This window comes from Pempheris klunzingeri, chromosome 7 (assembly GCF_042242105.1).
Source record: "Pempheris klunzingeri isolate RE-2024b chromosome 7, fPemKlu1.hap1, whole genome shotgun sequence".
Taxonomy (NCBI): domain Eukaryota; kingdom Metazoa; phylum Chordata; class Actinopteri; order Acropomatiformes; family Pempheridae; genus Pempheris; species Pempheris klunzingeri.
The window spans coordinates 15,382,873-15,397,143 of record NC_092018.1 but is presented as its reverse complement, the minus strand read 5'-3'; the positions used below and the strand labels follow the sequence as shown (position 1 = coordinate 15,397,143).

At 44.8% G+C, this 14,271-nt stretch overlaps 2 protein-coding genes across 2 annotated transcripts in view; one reads left to right on the top strand and one right to left on the bottom strand.

The window, feature by feature from the left end:
* adrb3a (adrenoceptor beta 3a) overlaps positions 1–14,271 on the top strand; it is a 132,750-nt gene that overhangs the window by 53,788 nt on the left and 64,691 nt on the right. The window lies entirely within an intron of this gene.
* The window catches only part of adgra2 (adhesion G protein-coupled receptor A2), a 38,496-nt gene that overhangs the window by 4,156 nt on the left and 20,069 nt on the right, over positions 1–14,271 (bottom strand). Inside the window, exons 3-13 of the mRNA XM_070833439.1 lie at positions 5,384–5,455; positions 4,262–4,333; positions 4,090–4,161; positions 3,162–3,325; positions 2,548–2,761; positions 2,225–2,389; positions 1,948–2,146; positions 1,684–1,833; positions 1,425–1,586; positions 1,012–1,212; positions 669–858 (exon numbers count right to left, since the gene is read on the bottom strand). Of these exons, the coding sequence (XP_070689540.1) occupies positions 669–858; positions 1,012–1,212; positions 1,425–1,586; positions 1,684–1,833; positions 1,948–2,146; positions 2,225–2,389; positions 2,548–2,761; positions 3,162–3,325; positions 4,090–4,161; positions 4,262–4,333; positions 5,384–5,455 (1,661 nt within the window). The remainder of the gene's footprint in view (positions 1–668; positions 859–1,011; positions 1,213–1,424; positions 1,587–1,683; positions 1,834–1,947; positions 2,147–2,224; positions 2,390–2,547; positions 2,762–3,161; positions 3,326–4,089; positions 4,162–4,261; positions 4,334–5,383; positions 5,456–14,271) is intronic.

Below are 14,271 nucleotides of genomic sequence, written 5' to 3'. Positions count from 1 at the left end.
TGTAAAATACACACAACTGTTACAAACACTTGATTCAGTAAGGTCAGGTGGCTGAGAGGACAATTCTATATCTTTGATAATAGACATTCACTACATGGAGGTTTTAATCATTTAAATTCTTCTTCTTTTGGGGCCTAAATTTTTCTCAAATGTAAATAATATTTTTGCTGTCTGAATTATACTATTTTACTATTTGTCATACTATAATATTATTTTATCTATGTTGGAAAAGTCATTATTGGGAAAAAAGAAAAACCTCAAAATAACAGGTGATTCCGAACTTTTGAACGGTTGTGTGTGTAGGTGGACTGAGCTACAATGACAGCAAAGATTTGTCATGGACCAGACAAAGTGAGTGGGCAAAGAACACTTTTTAGGGTGTGAGTTTTTTTACTTCACATCATACAGCACTAATGACACATCTGCAAAACCTCAACTGACACCTCTGATCTCTGATGTTGATGTTATAGATTTATTTGTTTGATTGAATAAAGTGAAAATGTATGAAAATGTTGTCACAGCTTATATGCTACAGACAAGAACCAGGGTTAAAAAAAAAAAAAAAGGCCCAGAATTGTCTCTCTATCAGTATTTTAGGATGTGCTTCTTTCTTATCATGTGAGAAAGCAAAGGTGGTTTGACTGAAGAGGCAGGGGAAGGTTCCTCACCTAGACCAACAAAGATGACAGGAGTGTTGACGCTACGTCGGCGAGAGTGTTCCCCAGTGTTACTTGAGTTCCCTGACAGAGGGAAAAAGCTGCCAGTTCGAAAGGTTACAAACTGCAGTTTACAGTCTGCAGGCGCATCAGGAGGAAACAGAGTAGCTGGGAGAGTCACAGAGGCCAGGGCTACTGAATTCTGGAGAAAGAAACACAGAATATGCATGCAAAGGTTGAATGTGTTGTTGAAATCTACCAGAGAACCTTGATAACAGTGACAGCAGATACAATAGGTTACTGATGGCACAGAATGTAGTAATAGTAGCCACAAGAGGAGGCTTGCACGCCTCACCTTTAGAGGAAAGTTGTTGAGGGAGGTGTTATGGGAGCCAGTGCTGCAGCGAAAACGAAGCTGCTGCTCAGGACTGGACTCTGCCATTTCCATTCCCAGGCTGCCTGCTGAGACCTCACGACGCTGATACGCAGTGCAGGTTATGCCAGTGAAGTGCGCCGGTCGAATAAAGTGAGCCTCCATCACGATGTTCCTCGACACCTGTTCATGTCAAAAGCATATATAAATGGTAAAGATTGGTTCTGTACATTGTTTTATTACATAGGCAAAATCATTGTTTCTTATGCTTAAACTACTCATGCACGTATTTCTTGTTGTCACAATCTAAATATAAATACATGGGAGTGACCATAAATGCTTATGAGATTAAAAAAATATACAAAAAACGTTAAACCTAGGTTTATTGTCCCCACCATGGAGAAGTCCTGTGCATGACTGTGTAGCTGCGGCCAGGCCAGTGTCTCTAGAGAGTAAACTATGGAGCTGCAGGCTCTCTTCTCTCTCTGGGCGAGAGCGAGGATCTGGTCATCCACCTGCATCAGGTTACTGCCCATCTCGACCAACACCTCTGACAACTGGAACAAACACAGAAAGTGTACAGTAAAAGGAATAGATCCACCAAAAGAAAGCATTGCACAGACGTACCTTTGTACAGCCATGTTTGTTTCTCACCTCTCGCAGCTGTTTGACATATTCCATAAACTTCTCCATCATTTGCGCCACATATAATACATCCACAGAGTCTGTGAAGCCTGCGGCCTCCAGGGTGTACGTGCGCACCTGATGCGCCACAGTGACAGCATTGGACGCATTGATGGGCCTCTGTAAAGCAAGAGCAAAATCAGGACATGGATCATGAAACTAATTCTATATGCTGTTTACTGGACAGGAATCATCTAGTGTTAGTGTAAACCTGCCTCCGGCAGCACTACTGACCAGGATGAAGGTATGCAGGACACGGGTAATGCCATTGGTGTAGTGACAGTCTGAATAGTCACCCTCCTGCCACTTTCCAGTTCGGTCACAGTATCGAGAGGCTTTTTTCTGCTCAATACCCCCTTCCACAGACAGGGAGGGGTAACGCAGCTGCAGGCAGTACTGATGTGAGGTGATGCCTGCCAGAGTTCTTGGCCACCTGGGGATTAAAACCACACGAGACTGAGAAAGCCAAATCTTCAGGTTTGTAATGATAATCACTGTAACTGTAACTAACCTGAACTCCCCGCGGTTGTTGACAACTTTATCCTCTGGACAGAAGGAGGCACTGTTCTCCAGCACCACTATTTCAACACTGCGAGAGGTGTTGCCCCGCCCAGTAGAAACCACACACTCCCACTCTCCCCTGGCCTCCACATGTACGTTGAATAGAATAAGCTCGCTGAATACAGAGGGTAGAGAAAGTTCAATCTAACACCACATACTCTAATATATGTCCGAACTTTTCTTTAAGTTTCAGTTTAAATTGTCTTTGCACAGCAATGAAATGTTTTAAACATTTGAATGCAGACACATCTTTACAGGAAGTTTGTACTGTACCTGGTGATGAAGGTGCAGTCATGCAGCACACTGTTCTCCATCTGGACACCCGTCTCTGGGTCAGAGGTAACCAGCTGACCATTGTGACGCCAATGTAAGGTGGTGATCTTGTCCACCAAGGCCGCAGTGCAGTGGAAGGGCAGCCGATCACCTTTGAAGACCACCTGACGCTGGGACGGCAGCAGCGACAGGGTGTGCAGCTCTAGAGGACCATCTGAGCAACATGGTGGGAAAAGACGCAGATGTGACCATTACACATCAGTCTGAATTATTTCTGCCGCTCTCTCATTACCCAACCTCGGCTAAATGTTTCCACAGAAGCTATTATGAGTCTGCTGTTCAAGAGCAGATTGGATGCAGGCAGCAGCAATTCGTAAATGCTACCCACAGGATTAGTTGTTGACACAGCTCACTGGTACTTTTAGAAATATGTCCCTGCCGAGCTACTGGGATGGATCTATTTCCACCCTTTTGGCCTGCCAATTCTTAGAAATACTGAGACGATCTTGAGCTCAGTCATGAGTCCACTGTCATTGTCATCCACAAGCCAATGTCCTCTGCAACACAGTGGTGAACCGCCTCAGTCATATGCCTCATACTAGCCAGGCTCTCACCACAGCTTAGCTGGCTTTCTCTCAGTCCACGAAGGGGCTTTCCCCTCAGGCTCCTGGGGTAGGCACACAGGGTTTCGTCCCCCAACCGGGCTGAACTGCTGCGAAAGAAGCCCGGGACCCAACGCAAGCCACAGTCACAGGACAGGTAGTCTGAGTTGAAGTTCCTGGAGAGAGAAGTGAAGGTCATTTAACAATAAGGGAGATAAGCAAGTTTTCACTTTTGCCTCTACCTAGCTCAGATACAGCGTTATCTCTAGGATCAACATGTCATATCTCTTTATTATACACAGTATAATGTGCAGTGAAATGTTCTTAGTGCCTGTTCCAGAGTGAAACAAATAAAATAGAATAAATATAAAAACACACAAAGTGAAACAATAAGAGTAGAAACATATATATACACACATTAGATAAAGATAAATAAATAATAAATCAAAGTCTAAAACTGTACTGTACTGTACAGGTATGTTAAAATAAATCATACATGAATGCTTGATGCATGCATACTTTACTTAAGTAACGCCTAATGTGGAATTACAGCCACCCTTTCACTATATCTGTTACATATTACAGATTTATTTTTTTCTTTTCATTTCCTTTTCACTGAACTGACTGTTTTATGCCAGAGCTGGCAGTAATGCATTTGAAAGACAAGCAAAGGTTTGTTCAGATCAGAAATGTTTGTGGACAGACTTATCCATTCATCTACAAGCAATACATAGATGAAAATATCCAAATTTAAATAAATACACGTTGAATTTACTTATTTTAGTTTTTTTGCTACAGGCTTGAAGTCATTGTGAAACAAAGTTAACCACCCCACAACAAAATGTTATCGTTGTCTAGAGTATTTATTGTTTTACTCAGATATGGAATGGTATGCTGTGAGGGGGAATTCGTCAGAGTGCCGACAGTGTCTAATACTCACACTAGCTTGAGAGACGGCAGCTCCTGAAACACTCCTGGATTCATGGTGGATATGATGTTGCCAGAGAGGTTCCTAGCAGTACACAAGTTAGATATTATCAAGTTGACTCAATAGCTTCCCCACAACGCAGAGAGTACAATGTTTTTATGGAATCAATTTATCTGTCTCTTACAGTCTCGTGAGATTGGTCAACCCCTGGAACATGTCTGCAGTCAGGCAGCCAATGCGGTTGTTGGATAGGTCGCTAAAAGTGTGAAAAGACAAAGGAATGTGTTGGCTCTTTTTGAAGGACAGGACTCGGCTCAGGCACAGAGTGTGATATCTTGACTCTTTCAATACCCGTGTTGTTTTTGCGATATTAGATCAAACGCCACATATCTGAAATATGGGCAAAACTGTGCAGGACATCTCATTTATAAAAAATAAATAAATAATAAATAAAGGGTTTTCTTTGTCTCGTGTGTTTTCCATACTGATAGGCCTAGGAAGTTAAACATCTCAATAAGCATGTCCACAGTCCCTGCCACTTTCCCTTATCTCTGCTCCATGGGACCCCAGGAAAAATTTATCACCAATGGGGTAAAAGCAGGGCCCCTGTTCTGCCGTCCACCTCTGAGTGTGATGTATAGCCACAGCCAGAGAGGGATCTGCTCTGTTGCACCTCTGACACTACCCAGCAGAGAGCTGTCCAGAGCATGTGTTTATCTCCCCCTGTTTGTTTTGAGAAGCCCCAGACCTTGCAGGGAAAACACAAGTAGGGGGAGGAGGGAAGGGGAGTCACGCAGTGCAGCGCAGACAACCAGCTCCGACCCACGCCGCAACCAGACCTTGGTGTCCAAAAACACAATGAGTGAGCAGCGAGCGGCTGCAAACAGCTGCCCTGTCACATCCAATGAAGCCTCGGCTTGGCCCTGAGGTTTCCACGGTGGTGGTGCGGGGCACCAGAGATGACATCCCGCGGCCCCCACAAGGATTGGCAGAAACACTTGGCGAAAGGGGTTTTATTGTCACACTAACACCAGGAGCTCAATATAACATATGACATCTGCCATGAGCTGCCAAAACAGAGTGCGCTTAAGATAGATGTGAGGGGGATATGTGGGCCCGTCTCTTTCCACAACTACTGTGAATATGGCAAACGATGCTGCTCATATCATAAAAAAAAAGCCTACCCTGACTTCATTTGTCTCACACCAAACAATTCAATATTTCCATGTCTGCATTTATGATTTCAGTTAATATGTTTGCTTCTCTGAACCCAAAAGGAATGTGAATTATGTTAATGTCTACTTACAGTTTCCGAAGCTCAGACAGGCCTTGGAAGGCTCCAGGCATGATGGTGCTGATTAAGTTGTGCTTGAGGTCCCTGGGGAGAGAGCAAATATTAGGCCTATGAGAAACTGCACGCAGGGAGGATGTTGACACGTCTTGGCAAATTATCGTTTTTGTACAGATTAAACAAATGAGATACAACGTTTTAATTGCTGACCTTTAGAGGTGTTGGTTGGCAGATTTTGTTACCTTTGGACAAAGCCAGGCTGGCTGTTTCCAGCTGTTTTCAGTCTTTATGGTAAGCTAAGCTAACTTCATACTTAATGGACAGACATGAGAGTGATAGCCATCTAACTCTCAGCAAGAAAGAGAATCAACGTATTTCCCAAAATGTTGAACTATTCCTTTAACAATGAGACTTCAGTGGAAGGCTTCTTTAACCCTTCAGAGTCTGGGGTAAAATGGCGTTTTTTACTACTTTTCATTTTACCTTTGTGTTTCCCATTAAAACTGCTTAGCTTGCCTTTCTTTGTGTCTTTCTTTTCAGCACAACCTCACCTATGTGATTCTACAAGTATTTATTTATTTTGACATAATATATGGACACATTGTATGTAAAAGTGCAAAAGAAACACAAAATCCGAGTAGGAACTAGTTGGGTCTTTGGAGGAGCAGGGGTCTGTGCGGACACCTCCTCTCGTTCGTCTTCACGCGCAGCATCCACTTCATCCTCTGAAAGGAGTCTTCCTCAGAATCAGAACGTTCTTCCCCAGATTCAGCATCTTCTAACTCGTAGAAGAGCTGTAGTGCGCGACTTCGGCTCTTCATAAATTTAGTCTTAATAGGCCGATCGACAAAATTCAAACACTTGTAAAAAGTTTGAAGTGTCCGCTTTCCAACAGTCTTTGAATTGAGCACCTGCGTGCTTGTGTCACAGCTTTACATTTTCAAACGTGCGTCATGTGACTTTGACGCCGTGTGGCGGTCCAAGACTCCGAAGGGTTAAGTTGAAAATGAAGGGGAGTGGAGGCACATTTCCTAAACCTGGATCCTCCAGTGGGACACAGCAGGGTGTTTCTGCACACAGATAGGAAATTTTATCCCATCAGCCACCTGGGCTTGAGGCTAGCAAGATGTAGACTCTTGACCAAATAAACTAGAAGTGGAATCTAAAACTGCAAGCAAGGGGTTCTGTCATTTTTCATGTTGTTTCAAAGTGACTCTTCCCATGATAAACTTGGCCATTGCTAACCATAAACATTAATTCCTTTAACTGCCTTTGAGGATCTAATTTCATACTATCCGCTGCACTTTACTCCACCCTTTTCCCATTCCGCACCCACACCCACGTGTTAAACTATTCAGCCAGATGCCCCTCTCCATCAGCTAACCTGCATTAGATTTTGAATCCAAGTTTTTCATTGGCCAGGTGGGAATAACGGGGTTAGGGCAGGTCATGAGACGGATGGTTGTCGACAGGACATGGCCGATGTGGGCTGGAATGCGATCCATGTTTCTACAGCATGAAAAATTATTGCTCCCATCGGACTAGTCGCAGAGGAGGATTTCCTTACAGGAGCTCTAAAGCATCAACACCGTGCCTGCACTTCTGCCTATTTGACTTCTACCCAAGATGCCACTGTGGTAGGCAAGACCTCAGGGGACTTTCTGGTCCTGTTTTCCACATAGATTATCTGACATCGCTGTTCTCAACCGCACTGCCTCACACCATGTACGACCTCAGGCATCTCTTAACCATTGTCTTGTACACTTTCCAAGAGATGAGCTATTTTGATCAAACTCAGGCAAGAAAATTGTTTTAGAAAATAGCTTCCCGTAAAGAATTAGACCGTGCGGTATGGCTGGGATAGAGTCAGAGATCAGGGGTTTTGCTCTCGGTCCAAACTCTTGGTAAGCCATCACTCATATCTGGATTATAGACGGGAGACAGGTTATAATGATGGAGCAGAAACTATCTGGCTTTGGACCAAAAGGCAGAGGTCTGTTGTGTTTGTTTCAAAGCAGACAGCCTTGGACAGCTCAGCCCAGCTCTTTGAGCGCCTGCCAGCTTGTCAGACAGAACACTTTGCAACAACTTCACGGCTTTTTAAAAAGCTGGAGACGTTTCCACCTCTGTGATTCTGACCAAGAAGCTAAAATAGAAAAAAATCAGCTTGGTGCTGTATACATCTCTTCAAATTAAAGAGGAGTGTGTATGTGTTTGCGCTTGACAGAGAACAAGAATACTCTCCAGCATGTGTGTGTGCGGGCTTGTGCGCCTGTCACTATGTATGCGGTAATCTTTGTGTGTGCTGCTCTGAATGTACATGTGTTTCTGTGTGTCAGGAGCTGTATAGGATTTGTTGACCAGGACGGGGGGGAGAACAATACTGCTGTTTCCAGTCTGTGTGTCCCGGGGCTCATTAGTGCAGCAATGAAAGACGAGGCACTGCCCACTATTTCCTCTGTGACGACCGACTCCCCCTCCCCGTTTGCCTTTTTCACACTCATACGCACACATGCATTTGCTGTGTAACACTGACCTCCATGTACATGCACTCAAATATGTATCTGCTATACAAATGAGACAATCAAGAAACTGATAATGTTATAGGAGTGCAATGTTAAATTGATGAAAGGCTCTTTTAAGTTGATTATCTGTACCTTAGGCCACCGCCCTATTTTATACATTTAATAATGGAACTACTTAGAGATTTTTGTGAAGCTGTTTGTGTTTTATGTCTTCTCTCTGTACGTATTTCCCCTGCTGTGCTCAGTTCTCTCTTGGAAAATAGATCTAATCTATCAAAGTACCCTAAAAAATAAAGGGTATAATAATTATAGTTTAAAACATTATTACATTTGAAAGGAAAACAGTCTTGCAGCACAATAAGGAGGACAAATATGATAATGTTATACGATGACACATTATATCAATTAGTATGTGGTTTCTTGATGCAAGAAGAACTGTTAGACAATATGTGTTGTCTATCTAAACAAGCGGAGTATACAGACACAAATGTACATGCACAGGCATACAAACATTGGTTTCGCTATTCTTAGAAGGCATTGCAATGGGTGCAATTCTTTGCCTGGAGACTAGAGTAACCTAAAGCATACATGCATGACCCTGACTGAGCCACAAAGATGAAACAGGCACTGAGAGCCACACACTGGCACATGACACTGATAGTGCGTAGTTCATAAGCACCTCAAGTTTTCTTTAAATGAATATTTTCCCAGTGTGACAAAACCCATCATCAACTAGCAATAAAAAAATAAGTATCAAAGACATCAAACATCTTCATTTCCTACAGCCTGCTGCTTTAATACCAGCATGAGAGGGTACGGTGCTGTGTGTGCTTTGGCCCGAGGAGTGCCAACAGTCCACTACTTCTGATACACTCTCTTATCACCAGGCTGGGGAATGTGGAGGAGCTCACCAGAGTCAACAGGGCTTGAGGCAGTGGCCAAGTGCTTAGCCCTACCGTAGCCCGAATATCAGCTCTTGCTTACCACCACAATCCAGGATAAATCTCTGCACTCACCCACACTCAGACTTGTTTCCAACTTTCCTTCAAACCAGCATAAACTGCAGCCTCAGCAGGCCTCATGCGCAGGCGATGACTTGCCTGTGTGCCCTCTGGGATAGACAGCGCCCTCCCTGACAACAGCTTCACGGCTCAGTGGCCTCGACACTGACGACAACAGCTGTCACCAAGCAAAAGGATCATAGCAGAGACAAGAAATACTTCAAAGCATCACGCTTGCTGAGCATGAAAATATCACGGTGGAAAAGGTTAGAAGTTGCAACTTGTAGCTATCCCTTTTTCATTATCTTCTGTAGCATGTACTTGATTGGTGGTGACATCGTTGTTATTATGACTGTGGTCTTCCTCTTTGAGTTATGCTTTGTAACCTTGGGAGTGCAGTGCTTTATCCCCTTCACCACATGTGGCCTATGTGATTGGGTTGCGACAGGCTCGAGCTCACTCCCAGCCCAGAAGAGGCCATTGTCTGCTGCCGCTGGGCCTAACACCAGCGGCTGCCATTAAGAATGTCTTTTTTTCCCCTGACAAACTCCTTCTGATCAATGGGGCTGGTCCTCTGCCATTCTGAAGAGTCATTTCTCTGTGTGGTACATGGGATGAGCACCTGGGCCCCATGCAGGCTGGAGAGGAGCGACGTGCTTGTAGGGCAGGGAGAGGGTAATAATGAAGACATGGTCTGTAAAGCGCTCCAGACGTGGAGTGCTCCATTATCAGCAGCACAGCAGCAGGGACTGGAGTGCTCCACTGACATTGTTTAGGCCCTGGCCCCGGAGGGTGCTGGGAAAATGACTGAAGCCAGGGAATGGCCACTCATTATCGCCAGACTGGAATCAAGAATTTCCTGTTCCTGGATTTTTTTTTTTTCTTTTTTGATGGAAAGACATGGCGATACAGTGTTTATACTTGAATTGTATTTATCTCTTGATGTAAAGCAACATATGCAACTGCCTGAAGACAGAAACACATAAATAAGTCTATGGATGGAATAAAGGAATGTTGGAATAATAAAGCAAGGGGGGGGGATAACTGGCACCTTGGTTCCTGACAGGGGTCAATGGAGACCATTTTTGTGCTGCGTGTCATTTCCTGTCTGGTTGGCGTCTCTAGCAGAAGCCCTTGCTCGTTTATTTTTACAGTTTCCTTTTTCTCCTTTTTTTTACTAGCTAGCTTTCCCCTGTAGGGAGGGGCAGGTGGGTTAGGGGATTCAGTACTGTGCAAAATCGTCCCTGTGTATGGCCCCGCAGACCCCACCTCCCTACTCCTCAACACACTTGCTCACAATGGGGGCTCTGTAACACAGGCCCCAAACGTACTCCTGCCTTCCCCCCAAAACAGGAAACCGGGATCTGCCGAGCTCTTGTTTTTCTACTAATTTCCTGCTTTGCTGCCCCTTCCCCAGATTATTTTCTTTACTTTTTTCTGGTTCCTCTCAGATTGGATATACCTAATCAACGTTTTTGTCTGTACTCGTCTGGCAAACCAATGGCTTTTGTGCAGCCATGAAGCCAAAGGTGCAAAGATAGACCCTTTGTATTATATCTTTCTATATTTCATGTCATTTGGATTACCACTGGGCACGTATTTGAGATATTTCCTTTCAAACCTAGACAATCACCACCTGATCATACACCATTATTACTGTAATACAGTGTGGTTCAAAGAAATGACTGACAGTAACATTAACAGTGAATACAACTGCACAGCCGTTAGCAGGACATACAGAAAAAGCAATATACACTTTTAATTGAAGTGTAAAATTTCCCTAGTTGATTATATGTTTCTATAGTCTGCAGCAAGAGGAGCTGTAGATTATTCTGCCAAGGAAAACTCTGGAACGCCTGAATGGACTGTTATTGACTTCAGTTCTGGGTTTTGGAGCAAAAGGGGGCCGATGCCCGTTTGGCAGCTCAGTTCGTTTACATGAGATCTCCCAGCATGCACAGCAGTCAGAAACAATGAAAGTTGGTTTATGGTTTCAATGGGACATACAGTGCATGGTAATATTTGTCTGTCAGATTAAAGACCATGTAAAATTTCTCAGGGTCAGACACCTTGAGAAAAAAGAAAAGGCGGTTGCTCTTTAATTCTATTTCTTTTTTTTGGTTGCTTTTTGCTGTTTTTGCAGTTATTAATTCATAAATTACATTTATGAAATGATATTACTGCAGTTTAATTCTGTCAAAAACCTCATTGATATCTTGAGTTAATAGACCTAGTGCTGAAACAATGCACACGTAACAACTGGGAAGGAAGCAGGAACACATGCCTTCCATTCAAATTATCAATGAAAAGGGGAGACTCATGTCCGTGAGTGAATTTTCAGCCAGTAGGTGGACTACAGCATGAAGAGAGTGGGAAGGGGGAGGAACAGCCAGAGACCCAGTGAGCTGGGAGAGGGGAGATGTAAAAATAAAGCAGAAAAGGAACACAAACGGAAGTGGGGGGAAGTAAGTCCAGAGAAAGCTCAAGTTCCTTTGGAGGAACACACCACTGAAACCATATCAAGTTTGCCAAATGAGTGTGCGAGAGAGAGTTACAGGCGTATAAAGCGTACGATTTGGTAATGGGCTTATGAGGGGGCTCGCTCGCTGTTTCAATAAACCCCCAGAGCCATGACTGAGCTAGGCTTGCAATACAAACACACCCCGTTCCTTCAGTTTATCTGAAAGACACATCTGGAGTCTATCAACTCCAGCAGCACCCCCCTTTCTGTTTCCACTCTCCAGCACGCTTAACCCCTTCCTCACCCGCTCCACCCCTTAATGTCATGCACTCTCATTAGGTGACCGTTGCCTAACCGGGGGCCACTCAATGGCGTGTGCGGGTAAATGTACTAACAGAAACGTTCATTTTTCTGGGCGGGACACTCCCATGTGCAACCTCCACAGCTGGCCTTAGCTCTCTCCGGAGTGGTGGGCTGGTACAGTCTGAACCTGGTCTTACCCAGGCTGGTCTAGACAGGAGGGCTCCTTGCCATGTCCGCACATTCTCCACTGTTTTTACATGGTATAGTGCTGCCCACCTCTGCTTTGTTCCCACTCATCAAGGTAATTTGCTTAGCCTGTGTGGAAATAATGTTAATCTCCCACTAAGGAAAACAACCCCAGATTTATATAAGACATAGTGCAGGAGTGTGCTTTTCTTCTTTCCCTCCCTCTCTTTCCCTCTCTCTCCAGCCACCATACCATCTTTAGCCATCTCGGCTCCACTTCCCCTGCGTCAGATGGTAAAGTTGTTTAAGTTGGACAACTTCCTAACCCCAGCTGCTCAGAATGGCAGAGGCGATTTCAAGGTCGGTTTCAGTGAGGATCAGGCAAAGACTGAGTGGCCCGTCTCCCCTTTCTGTAGAGCAGATACTATCAAGTCAAAAAGTAATGAATCGGCCTTAGCCTAAGCATTCTCAAACATAATGTGATAATAGTGTATATGTTTTCTATCATGCAGACATTTTTCTAAACATATCCAACATCTGCACATTCTCATGCCCCGTGTGACTTATTGGTCACAGGTTTCAGTGCAAACTTCCCGTAATTCTTGTTGCTCTACAAGCATAAATCACAGGCACTCCTTATTTTCTGCTCTTGAATAAGGTTGTTAAGAGTCAACAGGAAGTTTTCAATTATCTTGCATGATATTTCCTGTGCGTACTCCTCTGTGGTGTAACAACAGCAAAAGTACAGTCATGTCAGGCAGGGATCATTTCAGACTGTCTTGTTGACAAAGTCTATCATGCTGCCAACACCTTGAGCCTCTATCCAGTCTTAACCACAAGCCTCACTCCTGCCTTTCAGACCTGTCCACTGCAGGCGCCCTGCTGCTCCCTCATCCATCATCATCGCTGCCCTCTGCTCTCCCTCCCTGCTCCCTCTCTCCCTGTAGGGTGAACAGACCTGGTAATGAGGGCCCCTTGTGCCCTGCCTGCCTGTCCTGTGTCCCATGGTGCAGTGGGGCCCAGTTGGACAAGAGCCAGACTGCCTCTGCCCTTTTTGCTCATTATTCTCATTACCTCGCCTCAAATCAGCACAGGACAGGCTGCTGGGATCTGTCCGCAACTCATAAAGGTCCCGGCTCGTTAGTGGGGCTGCCAGCGTCAGCTCCCATCAGAAAGGGTGTGCACAGAGGTGGAGGTACTCAAATAGGTGCACAAGTACAGTATTGAAGGACTGATGGTGTCTTGCAGTGTGACCTATTTTGCATATAGCAAGTGTCGCCACAGAAGCCAGGTATGATTCAACAGTTGTCTCATCCCAAAAGCTGGAAAACACGGAGGTATTCCAAGATCCAAATGTAGCTGTTGGATGGCAAGCTTATTTAAAAGAGCTACAAAAACACAGTAGTCCAGTAAGAGGGCAAAAACAAACAAGGCTAAATTGCTCCTCTGCACTTGGGTGGTTTGGCAGGTTATGAAGGCAATAGTGGCTTTGAGGAGGTTTGTCCCAATGAAAGGGCTAACTGTGTAGATTGCTGCACTGTCTGGCCCAGGCCTGGAGGAGGGTGGCCTGCCCCCGAGCTGTATTCTCCAACTAACAACAGCAGATCAGACTTCATTCAACTCTGAATAGATGTCTGGTGTGAGTGTGTGGGTGTGAGTATGCGTCTGCTGAGAGTTACCAGACCCATTTGAAATGACTGGACAAGAAGCGAAGGTGCCCATACTAGGAAACACACTCGAGAGTTACAGTACACACTGGAGTCACAACAGAGATGGGCCAAGAGTGAGAGTGTGTGTGTGTGTGTGTGCGTGTGCCGTCAGGGAGCAGACTGTGTTTATCCTTGTCACGTAGGGGAAGAGATGCAGTGTAATTCCCTGATGTGTGTTTACTCAGCCCTAGTGGGCTGGCCTTTGATTACAGCACTGACCACATAATATGAGTAACTGCTCACTACTGCTGCAAATGACAAGCACATGTAGACGACACACTGGAAACAATGAGGAGACCTGAGCAGCGATGGCGGGCTGAAGAGAGCAAACAAAACTGGAATCTGACGGAAACCTTTACGGTAAACTCTCTTCTCCCTTCAGACCCTTCCATCGCAGCAACGGTGAATTTCAATGTGGCATTTTTCACATCAGACAGCAATTTCACCATGAGCTCAGATGTAATTATAAGCTGTGCAGGGCTCAATTAAAGGTTGAAGACGTCAGTGTGAGTGAGCAGACCTCCACCGCTGTGTGTCAGAGAGCCAGCAGAGGTTGAAGCAGAGGAGTGAAATGAGGCCTGCATGATTTACGCTATGTCCTCTCCTTACACCAGACGCCCACATCTGCCTCTGTGGAGCATAAGTATGTGTGTGTTAGTTTGTCTGCCTGTTCTGTGTCTTTCCCCCTGGTCTTTTAGTTGTGAGCCTCCAGGAAAGC